This window comes from Falco naumanni, chromosome 4, assembly GCF_017639655.2.
Source record: "Falco naumanni isolate bFalNau1 chromosome 4, bFalNau1.pat, whole genome shotgun sequence".
Taxonomy (NCBI): domain Eukaryota; kingdom Metazoa; phylum Chordata; class Aves; order Falconiformes; family Falconidae; genus Falco; species Falco naumanni.
Window position 1 is genome coordinate 87,509,751 of NC_054057.1, and position 15,304 is coordinate 87,525,054.

General features: G+C 51.2%; 1 protein-coding gene across 3 annotated transcripts in view; it reads left to right on the plus strand.

Annotated features, from left to right (window-relative positions):
* PRKCB (protein kinase C beta) overlaps positions 1-15,304 on the plus strand; it is a 129,615-nt gene that overhangs the window by 83,915 nt on the left and 30,396 nt on the right. For all 3 annotated transcript variants that reach the window (XM_040591831.1, XM_040591830.1, XM_040591832.1), the window contains 2 exons: positions 5,505-5,651; positions 11,810-11,983. In XM_040591831.1, the coding sequence (XP_040447765.1) occupies positions 5,505-5,651; positions 11,810-11,983 (321 nt within the window). The remainder of the gene's footprint in view (positions 1-5,504; positions 5,652-11,809; positions 11,984-15,304) is intronic.

Genomic DNA, 15,304 nt, shown 5'->3' on the forward strand with positions numbered 1-15,304 from the left:
AATAATGAACAAGGACCTTGCTGGATCCATGTGGGAATGGCAAGTCCTGAGTTAATGGCTGGACTCGATGGTCTTAAAGGTCTTTTCCAACTTAAATAATTCTATTCTATGATGCATCTACAAGTGGTTCCTGCCTTGCTGGTGCAGTGCTGGGTCATGTCACCACACCACGCTGGTGCTTCCAGGGCAGGGGAGACCTGAGAGACCGCAGGGTGCTTCGAGCAGGGACCGGATCGCTCCTTGGATCAATGCAGCTGCACAGATCCTCCAGTACAAGGCACACAGAGGGCCAGGAGCAACTGCTTAGTGGTCCAAGGAACGATGGGTTGCTGGGAGAGACGAGCCAGAGGGCATCAGTTTGTAGAGGTTTGCAGAAGAGCAAGTTAAGGCAAAAGGATTCGGATATACTAGAAGCTGGAAGCACGGGGCTCATTCGCATGTGGTTTTCTGATGCGGTTGACAGGATTTTTTTAATTGTAGCGCACAGAATGAGCCATCCATCTCACCCTTCTGGAGTACTTGCTTCTAATTTGAAAGTACAGTGACCTCCCTGCACACGCGTGTGTCTGACTGCGCATGTGGTAGAAGCCGAAGGTGGATTAGCTGGGAAAGGGAACGGTTGTTTCTGGTGGATGAGGAGATGAGATACGCAAATGATTCTTTGGCTTATGTCAGGTTGAAAATACAGCAGAGAATACTGCACAGTGCAGAGTTCTGTGTAAAGCTTGCTTGGCACCTTGTGCTTCGCTAAAAGCGTGTTTGATCCCGTGTCTCTGCTACCTGTGGGTAGGAAGGAGTCTGAAATCCTATCCTTCCTAAGAAGTCGTTTCTTCTTATGAAAAAGAAAAAGGAAAGCAGCACAGCAAACGTCCCCCTGCCATTTGCGCTGTTTCAGTCGATGTCTGTCTTGCTGCTGGGGTTACGTAACTCACAATTTGTGTTTTGTGCTTGCCAAAATGAGTATAGCGTAGCTAGAAGAGGAGATGCTTCAGTTAATGTGTTTACAACGCTACATTCCAATTGAGGAGGGATGAAGATCCTGGATGTCCTGGGATGACCTGACGTAACTGCTCCTGGTGTCAGGATGTGCATGTGGGGTTGGTACAGCAGTTCTACCCTTGTTCTGAGGTGCCATTTAATAGGATTTGTTTGTCTGTTTTTTCTGTCATGCTGCTGATTATGAATTAATATAATTAAGATAAGATATTAATATAATTGGATTGGGAGCTAATCTCAGAAAGAAAACCTTGCTTAGGCATTAAATGCCATGGCAGCCTCTGCACCCTGCCTGGTGCACCGAGGCCAGGCTGGGTGTTTGAGAGGGCGATGGCTGGGTGAACTGGCACGTGGTAGCAGCGATCCCTGAGCTGCTTTGCACCCAGGGGCTACCGACAGAAACGCTGCTGGAAGCTGGTGTGAGCCTGGAATGCTAAGGCAACACATATGAGCCCATGATTTAGCGTTCAGTAACTTAAGTAATCCATCCTTCCCGTGGTGCGCAGCGCTGCATTCTCAGCCCGGATAGTGGCATAACCTGATGAACCGAGAGTGCAGTCTGTGCTAATGGAACTACCGGCTAATTGATACGGGCAAATGATAGTGAAGGTCTGATGAGTGACAGTGCCTTGCCCGAAGCTAGCCCATCACCTTGAGGGGAAAACCAGTGGCACCAATACTCACTTGGGGCAAGTGCTGGTGGTGCCTGTGAAAAGCAAAGGATGTAAGAGCTTTTGGGCTTCTCTGAGTGAGAGTGGATGTGGGATTCCAGCGAGCCAGAAAGGCTCTGCAGAGCCTTATCACACCTAGGCTTCCCTGAGGAGCTGGCCCAGCTAAGCTGCTGTCAGCTTCAGAGAGCATCAGGGCTTTGCGCTGGCAGCGCTGGGATCTGCACGGAGGTGTGCTGGAGCGAGGGCGAGTTCCGTGCCAGTCTCGGAAAAATTTCAGTGGTGCTTGGGTTCAACTCCCCAAAGAGGCTTCAAGGAGAAATGTCTATTTACTACTCAATAAGCCATGGAAGGTCCTGTGGAATGATTGATCCAGACATTACTGAATTAATAGGTCTTTGCTATTTTTCAGTATAGCTGAAGTCTTCCCAGGAACCTAAGAATGAATGTGGTGCAGCTGGAGACTTGCGTGAAATGAGCCATACACAAGGAAAGGAGTTGCCCTTATGGCTGTCAGCGTGAACTCCGTAATTGTAGCACAAGATTGGAGAGTTAGTTCGGTTTTTTCCTTTCTTTTTTTTAATCTCATGTGTATCTCAGTTATATATAACTTTCCTGAATATCCAAGAAAACAAGACAGTTCTAATACAACAGTTGGCATGCAGCCAGTGGCTGCCAGCTCTGTAAAGCACTAACTACCTGCTTTTGTTGCATTTTTTGATGTTCCAGTGGTGTTAAAACAGTACATATGTTGGAAGTCAGATGATGAGTTGTCTGCAGATCAGTTGTCCAGAGGTGTCATTTCACTCTGCCAGAGTACCTCTGTACCCTCACCTTGCTTGTTTTCCCCTATCACATCCTTCTCTGCGAGCAAGTCAGTGTTACAAGGAGAGAAATCCCTGGCCAGCTTGAGCGATGGTTTGCTCTGGCATCCCGAGGGACGAGGAATGCCCTGGAGCCTGGTTGTGATGCAGCAGACAGGGTGCCGCCATGGCATTTCAGACAGTAAGGGCTAAAAAGAATCCCTCGATCGATCTCCATTAGTGCTGCTTGATCCTGCCTGTTCCTGGGCAGCGCAAATCAATAGGACAGAGTTGAGACCTGTATGACAGGTTTATATTTTGGGTGGACTTCGCACTGCAAAAGCACCCAGCTGAAAGGACTGTGGTGTCAGCCTGGGTGATGCAGAAGATAGACGGATGCTCTCAGAGCAATGCGCCTTTCTGGCAGCCTGCGGTGCTGTTCCTGGCCGAGGTCCTCCTGCAACCCGCAGTCTGCAGCGGGCACGTCCTGGGCTTGACGAGGGAGCATCCTGAGACAAAAGCACAGCCCGAAGCCTTGCACTGTGTCCCCTGCCAATTCTGCTTGGTCTTTATCAGCCGCTTGCTGGGACAGCTTGATAGATGTGAACGTCAGCTGCTATTGCATAAATTCAGATGTAGTAAATTAACTATGACAAATGGAGTTGGATAACGAAGGTCAAGTGCTTTTTTTTTTTCTTCTTTTTTTTTATGTGAGCAATATTTGGCACGCTTCAGTTGGAATCCTTGAAGAGGTCTTGAGATTGTGTGAGCGTTAGGAGTGCATTAAAAACAGGTTAAAGGGCTCTTGTACTCACTTAGAGGTGGATATTAGAGACACTTGCTAGCAAAAGCAAGACACTTCACGTGGGGGTGACGATCTTTACATCTCCCCAGCTCTTTGTTTTGGGCTCTTTCTGGAAAGACCTTTCCCCCTCCTGACCAAGCTACATGCTGAGCCAGTTTTATCAGGGAAGCCATGCTGTGTTTGTACCCTCATCTTGTCTCCTATAAACATGCTGCCGTGCCGCAAATTCAGGTCAAGTGCAAGACTAACTGTGACTGCAGCAGCCCCTCTTCAAACGGGCTCGGGGGCAGCTGTAGGCAACAGGAGGGACCTGGAGTCACTCTCATGCTTGAGTGCCCGGTGCTCGCCCGGGTGTCTGCCAGTGCTGCTGGTAACACTGCCTGAAGCCAGACAGTTTGCTGGGATGAAGCAAATAAAAATCCTCTTCTTTTCCCTGCTCTTCACATTGCTCTTTTCCGCTCTGCTCAGGACTGGCAGCCTGCTCCTGCTTTGATCAGTGTTTCACCAAGCCCTTGGCCAGCCGTGGTGCTGCATGTGTGCAGGAGGATGCGGGCTCGTCGGGAGCAGAGCTGTGCTGTTGGGTGTCATTCAATGGGAACGTAACATTGCCCTTCGGCTTTATTACAGCTTGTTTTCACAGAGGTTAATTTAGTGTCAAATCTGATATGACAGGATTGTTTTTCAGCTGTGGTAGAGTATTTAGGAAGCTTTCACAGAATATGACTATTTTGCCTGCTGATAAGCACACCTTTCTTTTGGAGATAGCTTTGAGGTACAACAGGGTGTGGACTGCTGAAAGCAGAGTTACACAGCACGGGGCTGACTTCGTGGAGATGCAGATGCTGCTCTTGTTTGGTTGCCCACATTTGGATCCCTCCTTGGCTGGGTTCAACAAGCAGCTTTCGGTCGGTGCCAGAGCCGTTGTCGGTCACCTTAGCTGATGTGAAGGAAGATGCTCTGGCTGGGTATCCCTTTCTTCTGGGCATGTTGCAAAAGCCTAAAGACTACCATGAGGAAAACCCTTGTCCTTCAGGAGAGGTGACTTCAGTTCCTTTTCGGTGTATACTTTTCCCCGGCGGAGAGCAGGCGTGCGGCTCCACTGGCAGCCGCAGCAGGTACCGGTGGCTGTTGGATAACTCCAGCCTCCTCCCCCAGGCAGAGCTGCATTAGCAGTGATGATGTTTGCAAATCTGGGAGATCATTCCTTTAGTTCTCGGTGCAGGAGTTTTTCAGACATTTAGGTGCTGCAGGTGACCTTGAATGGAGAATTTTACAGCATGGAGAACCTTGCAAGAACCAATTAGCAGCAGCAAAGGCTTGGAGATTACTTGCGAGGCTCCTATCTGGAGGAGCTACGAGCAGCAGCCAAATTGAACTGCTGGAATCGGGTTAATGGAATTTCATGCTAGACTGAGCTCAGTGCAAGCCTTACACTGTCGCATATTTCTAAAAATTAAAACCGAATAAATTGTGAGATAGCTTTTACAAACTGTGGTTCAGCAAATTAGATAGCCCCTGCACCAATGAGGAGGTGCCAAGCCACCGGTGAGATTTTGTGTTTAAAAATGTGGGGGTTTTGTGAGGCTCCTTAATAAGCAATTGTGATTGCAGCAGCTCGTGCAATTGCTTGGGGATGCGGGAGGAGTGCTTTCTATTCTGGTTTGTTCCAAATGGATTTGTAGCTTCCTACGTTCAGCCTGAGCTGGCACGGGAGTGCGGTTCTCTTCAATGTCAGATAGTAACGGAAGTGGAGCTGGATAAAAAGTCCTGTGTTTTACCTTAATATATTTATATTTACCTGTCATTTCTCTGGTGAGATGAGAAACTGAAGCCAGCTTTGAGGGGAATATAAAGGCTTATTTGAGCCTCTGTTCTACGCTTTGGATGACCTAGAGCATATTGTGGGGGAGCCCCCTGGGTGTGTGGGCAGGGAGAGTGGGGTAGCAGGGTAATGGGTTGATGCAGTTCCCAGTTGCTTTCACAGAGGTTAACTGGGCACCAGCCAAACAGCGCAGTGCATTGGGGCTCATAACTTCTCCAGTGTCCTTCCTGATGCTGTCCCTGTCACACTTACAGAAAAAGTTCCTGTGGCTCAGGGTAGTGTTTGACCTGGAGAAGAGCTAATTAATGTGGGATTTGAGGAGCACTCACTGGTTTTATAATGACCTTTCTCCACACTGTTTTCAGTAATTTTTTTTCTCTTTTCTCCCCATTCCATCTCCATCTTTGCAGAGAGCCAAGATTGGAACAGGGTCCAAGGCTGCAGATGAGAAGACAAGAAATGCCATTTCTAAATTCGACAACAATGGGAGCAGAGATCGGATGAAACTTTCGGATTTCAATTTCCTGATGGTGCTGGGAAAAGGAAGCTTTGGGAAGGTGTGGTACAACACATGCCTTTGCACTTTCTGTATGTAACGCCCGTGTTTGTAGCACTTCTGAGCTGCGGTCCGATGGCTACTCTGGTGTGATCTGTCCTTGCTGTGCCTGGGAGCACTGGTGTCACGGTAATGGGAACCCAATTTGCTGGCTCCCTTCTGGACTGTGTGACTGCTGTGTCACGGTGATGATGATGTGAGATGTCTGATCAGACCATCAGAAAAATCAAATGGTCTCTTTTTGGGAAGCTGCGTCTTTAAAGCTCTTTTTTTATTTGGCCATTTTTTTTCTTCTAATAATTACAAATATATGTGAACATTTTAATTAACTTTCCAGACTGGTTATGAGTGGTAACAGAATTTCATTCTTCTAGTAATTATGTGACTTGGAGCCTTCATTTTTCTTGGGGTCTTGCCAACTTTGTAATGATTTCCATTAGAAATTCCAGTAGTTGAGCGGCTGCTTGGGCTTCGCCAGCTGGGAGCAGGCAGGAAGGTGGGCTGCTTCTGCTGTGCACCAGCGCAGCGTTTGCTGGTGCGATGGATGGCCTTACACCTCTCTGATTAGTGAACGGCCTTAATTGCAGGGAATAGTGCTCTGCCTTCAGGCATGTCTCTTGGGTGGGCAGCGGAGGGAAGGAGGGAATGCCAGGGCAGCGATGCTCATCCATCGCCTGCTGAGCCCAAGGATGTGAACCCCCCTTCACAGCTGGTACTTGTTCCCTCCCTGAGCCTTTTCCTGCTGGTGTTTGAGCTCGGGGAGGTCCCAGCCTCTCCAGACGGGTGTTTGCTCCCTCTCTGAAGGTGGAGAGCTTAGAGATCCTCTGAAGCATCTGTGACAGGAGAAGAGGGGGGAGTTCCTGGTGGTTCCCAGCACCCAGAGCCATCAGCTCGAGGTTCCCCTGCCAGTGATGCTGCCGTTACTCTGCGGTTTAACACCTTTGCTGCAGGTTAGAAACCTTGACGAGCAGGAAAGCGCTGGGTGTTGCGCCCATGCTGCTCTCACTAACATATACAGATCCCCATTTCTGCAGTGCTTTTGCCCCCTCTTCTCTCCCTCCCAACACCTAATTCCTTTTAAAGTCTGTGCCTGGCATCTGGAAACTCTGTAGTTGTGTTTTTTTCCGGCTGCTCCCCCCCCCCCCCCCTTCTTTCTTTTAATTTGAGAAACATTAGCAAACTCTTCAGTCGGCATCGTGGCTTATATAAGGGAATGTGTGACAGAAACTGTTCCCTGGAACAGAATGTTATAAATATGCTAATTAGTGCTTATTAAAACAGCACGTTGGTTTCTACGGGTAGATGCAGCCTCACCCTCACGTGTGCCTGCGCCTGGCTGGGGAGCGCTCCCCCGCTGCTCCCCTCCTGCCTCCCCGCATCCTGCATCCTGCATCCCAGCCCCGGCATGGGGACACCGCAGGGGCACAGCTGCGGGGCCTTGCTGAAGAGAATGCTTTGCATGTTGTACGTGAATGCGGAGATGCCAAGGTGTTTCAGAAGGAGCCGGACAGAGGTGCACAGATCTGCACAGTGCCAGCGCTCGGCTGGCAAGGAGAGGAGCCCAGCTCCCTGGTCCCAGCTCCCGGCAGGCTCCCAGCCCTTGGCAGCAGCCGGTGGTGTCCGTGGCAGTGATGTTCTTCTCCAGGGCTGGCCCTGCTTGCTGCTTTGCTTTGCTACGTGCTGCTGGTCTCCCTCCTCCTGGTCCCTGACCTTTCGGTTCAAGCAGGCTGTGAGAACTCTGTGAGTGTCATTGCTATTTCAGTGAGTCTTTGTCTCAGGCATAACCCTTTGGCATCGGTACCTCAGATTTACTGCTTAGTATTACCACTACAGCTGTCTGGGGTCAGGAGTACCTATTTGATGGCCTCAGTGGAGTTTAATAAACTTGCTTTCTCTACATTCAGCATCAGAATAGCTCCAGTTATTATGCTGGAGCATTCCCAAACAAATACTCTATATTACAGGAATAAATCAAGTTAAATATCAGGTTTTTCTGCACCAAAAAAAATATGCAGTCTACTTTCCAGAGAGCGAGCTGGCAGATGGAGGTCCCCACAGAGCCAGGCATCAAGGTTTAGGGGGTGGAAAATTGCGCTGGTTTGGGAAATAGCTGAGGGGCAAGGGCTGGTGTGCGTGTGGTCTTAGCTCGGCGTGTTCAGGCCCGGTACACAGAGTGAACCTTGGTGGGTTTGGGTCTTCTTGGGCTTGCCCCTGCTGCTGCCTGCCCCAGCCACGGGGTCCATGGGACCCTTAGGAGCTGTAACTGGTGCTAGTCCTGCTGGACTGGCAAGGGGAAGGGAGATGGTCCTGACTGGAGAAGGCAGCACTTGGCACAGCCCACCCTGGGTTTGCTTTGCTGTAATATAAATAGAGGAAAGTTAAATTATGTGGCTTGCTCATATTTTTGCAGCTAATCAATCTGTCATACTATCATGCCGTCAATCTTTTCTGGGGGTTTTCTGGTGTTATTCTGAGTAGGGCTGATTCTTTTGCCTCTGCAGTTATAGATTACAGCGCAATAGGAGACAATTTTCATGTCCTATGATAATTTGCAGGCTGTGAAATGCTTTCCTCTCCTCTCTTGGTACGAAACGTGGCAGAAGGGCTGGCAGCTGGCACTCTTGCGCAGAGACTGGGTCTCTGACTCGCAGAGTTGTGCTTTGGCCCCTGGGCACGCGGTGAGGTTTGGATGCATGCTCCTCCTTCACCAGTGTGCATCTTGTGCACAGCTCTGTTCAGGGCGTTACCAAACTGCGCTGGCTGCAGCGTTTGCTTGTTTGAATCTTTTTTTACTTACAGTGCAATGGGTCCCAATCTTTTTCTTTGTCATTACCAGCCGTTGCTGAAGCCGCCTTATTGGTGGCTGTCCTTCTCCTGACATCTTAGCTGTACCCGTGCTGCAGTCACCATAGGAACGGCGATGCCAGCGTGCTGGAGCCAGCCCCTGGCACACCAAGAGCCCCGGGCTCGGAGCAGGCTCCTCCGTGCAGCTGGATGGGTTGTGGCTTGGCACTGCAAGGTGTCGCGCTGGCACCGTGCTGCTGAGCCACTGCGGGCAGGGTCGGAGCAAGGCGGCATCAGATGGTCACTTCAGCCCCGCGGGCTGTGAGCAGCCCTGTTTTCTGCATGGAGAACTGGCCAAGCCTGCTGATGCCTGTGCAGACTCCGTGCCTGTCACTCAGGGTGTAGAAGGTATTTTCTCAATTGGCCATGGACCAGAGCCTGCAAGCTCTTCTGCATATGCAAATTCACAGTGATTACAACATCCTGAACAGCATTAGTCTCGATGTGTGCTTCTGGAGCTGCTCGCTCTGCCAGCCTAGATGTGAGAGAGAAGTACAGTATCGTGCGGTGTTCAGTGTGCTCTGCACTCACCCCGACGTGTGCTCTCACGCTCAGCCTCTTTGCTGTGGGTGGAGGGCAGCTGAGGTTTAGGCGGCTGCAAAGTCCTTTTGCCTTTTACGTTTCAGCAAAGCAGGGCTGGTTGGCTCACCTGTGGCTCGGGATTGCCATGTCATTGGGAAGCTGTACGCTCATACATAGAGCGTATATGCTCTAGTCCATACGGGCCTTAGAGCAGTTTTTTGCGTTTGTTGTGGTTGCTGTCACTGCAGAGCCCGCACGTGCGCTGGGGGGGTGGTGGCCACATCCCCGGCTGGGTGGGAATCGCACACTGACATCTTGGTGGCACCCACCGCTCTCCCTGGCGTTCCTTCCCATGGGGGACAGGCTCCAGGCACCCCGGCAGAGCCCACCTCCCCTTTGGTTTACAGCCAAACCCCACTCTCCAGCAGCTGGTTTTACCTTTGCATCTGATCTGTGCGTACCCCCGAGACTTCCCCGAGCACGCGCCGTTACCACCAGCAGCACTCTGCCTGGGAGCTCCGAGCAAAGTGCCTGGCCAAGCAGCAGGGTGCTATCCGAGCCCTGCTGCCACTGCAGTCTCTGCTTCCAAGGGGGAGGCTGGTGCCAGCGCCCTCCCCGGCATGCACCCTTGGGCCAGAAGCGGATGCCAGGCTCAGAGATTTACTTTTTCTCAGAAAGGGTTATGGATGGCAGGGTAGGTCTGTATATAATTGATTGCGCCTGTAATGCACTTAGTCCCCGATCACAGGTTTCATCTTTGCACAAACTGTGTTCTGGGAGAGGTCACTTCTCTTTTTCCACCAACTTTAAATGGCCAGAGCCCAACTGCTTTTATCACTTAAAAATCACTTGTATTTTTTAGCACCTGCGCATGGTGACTTGTGAATCTCGACTTGCCTAAAAATGGTGAAGGTAAACGGAGGCAATGAACTGAGATGGTTCAGCTTGTGGAGAGTCGCAGGGCAGGCAGCAGGGTGGGCTCCGCTTGAAGCAGCTGTGCCTGCTGCCCTTGCACCCTGACCTGTGGCTGCAGGCAGGGCACCCCCTGCCCGTGCCGGGGGGGGATCCTGCTGGGAGAGCCCGTCCCCTCCAAAGAGCTCTGCAGGGCGCCTCAGGGAGCTGGGAAGGGTGAAGCACGGATCTGGTCCCAGTGCCTGTGCCGTGCTGGGCTGTATCACAGCAGCATGCCGAGCTGCTCCAGGTGCTCAACTTCCTCCAAACATCAGGGAGTAAATCGATCCGTTTCCGAAGTCTCGGACACGCTGTCGGGCTGCTTTTTAGCCCTGCCAGTGGAGGAGTGCGGCCCGTGGCCGCTGCGATCCCGGCCCCGCTGATGAAAACGTAAATGTCAGTGGCTTCTCGAAGCACTTGGCGCTGAGGAGCCCTGGTGCCTTTCCTGGCTAATCCTGACGAGCAGTGTGTCCAGGCCAGCCAGCCTCTCGGGCCCGCAGCCAGGCGCCTGGGCCGAGCCAGAGCCACGTGCTTTCCGCGCGCTCTCCCCACGGCGCTCTAGTTTTACCCGGCCAGCTGGGTGGGCACCGAAGTCCTTGGGCTGTGTCCTCTGCCATGTCCCCTGCATGTCCCCAGCCCTCAGGCTGTGTCCCCTGCCTCGCCACCCCACGGCTGGCACACCGCTGCCCCCTCCCCAGCCCCAAAGGGACCCGCTGCGCCCCAGCTCCGGGGGCTGAGGGCTCTCCCCCGTGGCTCCAGCCCCGTGTCCTCCACCCGGGGCCAACGAGAGGGTCCGTTCTGCTGTCCTTAGCGTCTCAGAAGTGGCGATGAGACCCGCTCGCATTGCCTCGGCCAGTCTGCTGCAGTCTGAAACGCATTTCAATTCCACCCTATTGATGTTGACTTCTCATAATTTATTTTCAGAACATCCGAACTCCTGCTCCTGATGTGACTAGAGGATTTCTGCAGACTCTTTCAAATGGAAAGCAATTCATTTCCACTGAGTGCTTGAATCTAACATGATGAGAGAGTGCGAGGAGGGAAAATGGGAAGCAGAGTGTGGCTTCAGAGGCTGTTTATTTTGCCAGCAGCCCAAGGAGCAGCTTACACTGGTGGAGCATGGTGGATCAGTCTGAGGATCCTCACTGGGGCTGATGGGATTAATGAGGGGAATTTGCACCAGCAGAAGCAGTGCATCCCATTTATTGTAATAAATAGACCTGCAAATGGGTGAAACTCATTTAAAGTAGGAGGTTGGATGGTTTCTTCTGGATGAGAGGGGCTGTGGCTGGGTGGTGGACCAGCACATAATTGGGTTTTGATCACTGTGCGTGTTGTGGAGGCGGTCTGTGAGGCAGAGAAAATCCTAAAACCTTGCTGTTGTTTTTTTCTTTTTTTTTTTTACTGTTGGCTGTATACTGACTCTTCTCCACTTTAAGTTTTTAGCATGTCATAATTTGAATTTTGATTCTGTGTTCAAACTCGTGACGCCCTTTCCTGATGCTGCTTGCACCCTGAGGGTGCTGAACCAGGGCACAACGTGGGGCTGAAAGGTGCTGCAGGGTGAATGTGGCTCAGCCGCCAGCAGACCCCTTGGGCTGGTTTCCTCGAGGTGGTTAGGTGGCGACGAAGTAGATGTGTTACTTGTTACTTAGGGTTCCTAAATACTTCTGGAAATAGCACTGGTAGCTTTCTGCATCATTTGGCACCTGAATCTCTTTTCAGGGTTATAACGGGAGCCACAGGATAATAAGCAAGCCACTATTTTTAATTATTGGCTGTAGCAAGCTAGGAGTATTGCAGCTCCACATTTTCCTTTATCCTGTGTGCCTTCTCGTGCAGGTGATGCTGGCAGAGAGGAAGGGCACAGATGAGCTCTATGCCGTTAAGATCTTGAAGAAGGACGTTGTTATCCAGGATGATGATGTTGAGTGCACGATGGTTGAAAAGCGTGTCCTGGCTCTCTCTGGGAAGCCGCCGTTCCTGACCCAGCTCCACTCCTGCTTTCAGACGATGGTAAGTGCCGGTGCCACAGCTGCCCTGGGCAAAGGGCAGAGTGGAGCGGGACCCTGCTGGGCCCTGGGCAGTGAGCAGGGGGAGGTCTGACACTTTACAAAATGGATTTTAGTCACCTGGCTTCGCTGGTGAGTTTGTGGGCAGAAACCTCTTTTAGAGACCCAGTATCACCAGTTATCTGGGACTAGTGCCTTGCTAGGTGGGTGCAGGGTGCCCAGGAACAGAGTTGTAGGGACTTCTGCTGTGGTGACGTATTTTAGCTTCTTTAAAACATACCTTTGCCTTTATTCATGTTCTTTTTCCGGATTGTACATCGCTACACTTGTAAAAGCAGCCATGTGTTTTCTGCTTTGGCAACCTCACAACTTGTCCAATTTGCTTGCAAAAGTGCCTCTGTGAACAAACTGTGTGTGTGTTAAACCGGAGGCGGTAACGTACAGTCTCTGCACCCCTGAGATTTTTTCATCAGGGAGCTGTTGATGGTGTTAGACATGATTTCCCAGCCCCTCAGGTGGCCCACCAGCCCGTGAGGTCCGTTATGATTCGATAGCAAAGTGCTGCGCTTTTTCTCGGGATTCATTCTTGTGATCAAACACCTGCGCAGAGAGCGAAACCTAATACAAACCGCAGGAAATCCAGTTTGAAACGGGCGTGCGACTGTGCTTGTACAAAGCAGAAGCGGGGAGGGGGAGTGGGGAAGGGGACAGGGGACCCTTAAAGCAATCTCTGCCCCACCGTCAAGCAACTTGTGAATGAAAACATCCAGGTACGCGTCGGCAGGAGCAGGGAGAGGGAATCGGCGGAGTCCTTTAGAACGATGACAATGCTTTCCAGGAGGATTACATTTTAATATTATCCCAGAAATTTCATTTACCAAACACATTCAGTGTATTTAAAGCCTGTGGACCAGCTTTGCACCACAGTAATCAAAATGTGGCAGGAGAAGCTATTTCACACAGCATCTCTCTGGCATCTGAAGTGAGTCAGCTCAGGATTAGTCCTGGCAGACCTATAGTAGCTTAATAGTAATCGTATTTGTAATGTAATCAAAATGTATAGCAGGGTGTATTATCAAATGCTGGCACAAAGCACTTCGATTTCTGGGAGCACAGTCCAGAGCACAGTTCTCAGCCGGGGCTGTTAGTTCAGAGACTGGTGGGAGAGAGAAAAGCCCTAAATCTGCATTTTAAAGAAAAACTGAAGGTGAGCAATGAAAGAGCTCCTGCCTGGGTCTGAAGGCGGAGAGAAGCCCGGTGCTGGTCCTGCTGAGGGATGCTGGGGTGCTCTGCCCTGAAAAGGTCCTGGGCTCCTGGGAGGGGAGTGGGCTGGGGGTCCCCCCGTGAGCCATGCCTCGGCTGACTCAGGGGCTCAGCACCAAAGGGCACAGCAGCAGCAGTGACACTGAGAAATGATAAATAGCGGGTGGATGGGGAACTCGGCTGTTGTCCTGGCTCCAGCTGTTGTTCACAGTGTGGAGTCAGGCAGGAGACGGACCAAATGAGTGGTTAATTAGAAGGAGGAGGGCACTGGAGGGACCTGGGGGTTGTGTCTTGGCTGCCCCAGGAAGGGTGTGTGTGTGTTTTACCGGCTCCATGCAAGTCTGTGCAGGGGTATTTACATATCCATGAGTTTGGATGCTCCAGGCTTGGACAGACCCCGTCCTTTTCTGCCATAGACAAGAGCCAGGACAGCTTTCCATATCCATCCCTCTCTTCCAGCCTGTAGGCTGGCCAGCCATCTGGCTGCTTTATTCCTGACATTTTTTTTCTCTGAAGCACCAGCATTCTCTTCTCCACCCAAATGAGGAAAGCTCAAATCCTGCTTTTAGAGCTCAGCTGGCTGTTTCAAGAGACCATCTTTTTAATATTCTTCCTTCTTGAAGTTGATCGATATATTTAGGAAACAGCTGCAAATGAGCACAATATCGCTTTGCTTTCCAGTTGCTGTCACAGGATGAGCAGCATGGCAGTGGCTGCTGAAGGTGACTTTGCCTGCCCCGTGCTTTCCTGCTGAACTGGATCCACACCTTGGCAGAGGCAGTCGTGTACAGACGGGTGTGCTCTGAAATTCCCAGTCATCTGACGAGCCAAAATCTCTTCCCCATCCCATCAGTGCCACATGTTTTACACAGCCTGATTGCCCCTTTGGTACCATATTTAATTACCGCTGAGCCTGCTGCGCTGTCAGGGTGGGCTGTGCATCACCTGGCTTCGCTGTGCTGGGATGGAGGAGCTGATTACCTGAGTTACTCTGTAGCCCTTATTATGGTAATACTCACATTTGCATATCTTCCGGGCTCCCTGTCTTTACTGTCTTAAAAGCAGGATGAGGTTTATTTAAGGAAGCAAGGAGGAATGGGAAATACTATGACCTCCTATGTAATACTGCCAGCCTGAACCTCTGTAAGTGCTCCAGCCTTTGTGCCGTTCCACCCCTGGGCTGGGGCAAGCCTGGAGATGGCTCTGGGCTCCTGTGCCTCGAGGCCCCACGACTGGCTTCTGAGGGCTGTAGAAAGTTGCTTGTTGTAAGAAGGGTGACTCAGGTGTGATGTTATGCAGCGCTTTGCAGTTCTCATCCATAACTGACACGCACGCGGGTTGGAGCACAGATGTCTGCTGGCAGGGAAGACCCACTCCGATGGCAGCCTGTGTCCCACTCCTGCATGCGCTCCCGTGGTCCGGAGCCATTGCTGCTCCCTCCCCGAGAAATGTCCTGCAGGGGTTTAGGTTGGTGCTTTTGGCAGTCTTGCACGATTTGCTTCACAGCCATTTCCCATTTGAAAAAAAAAAAAAAAAAAAAGGGCTGTGAAACATCAGAGGGAAACGGTGTTTCAAGGGCACAGATTCCCCAGGGTAAAGGTGGTGGTGGTGTGGAGCTCCTGCTTTCCCAAATTTCCTCTTCCTCTCAGAACTTGCAGGGCTTGTGCTAGAGCTCTCATTGGGATGTGGCATGATGAGGTCCAGCTGTTTGTTTTATTAATCTGAGCTTTGTGGGAATGCTTGGATCTTGTTTCTTGCCTTGTGGCTCACCTCAGGATTGATCATGGCCCACACTTCCAAATTTCTATCAAACATTGCAGCACTGGGCTAGCAGGACTAATGCTAGCAATTAATGCAGGAGCCACGCTGTGCATTCAACACCCTCACCAGCTGACCACGGTCCCCGCGGCTCCGGGGCAGTACACCCTGCAAGTGGCTTGGCTTCCCCCAGGAACAGCGCGGTGCAGAGGAAAGATGCTGCTTCAGAAGCTTACCTGGGAATTTCCTAGGTCTGCACCTACGTGGCTGCCACACTGTGGAAGAGGAGAGGTGCTTTAATCTG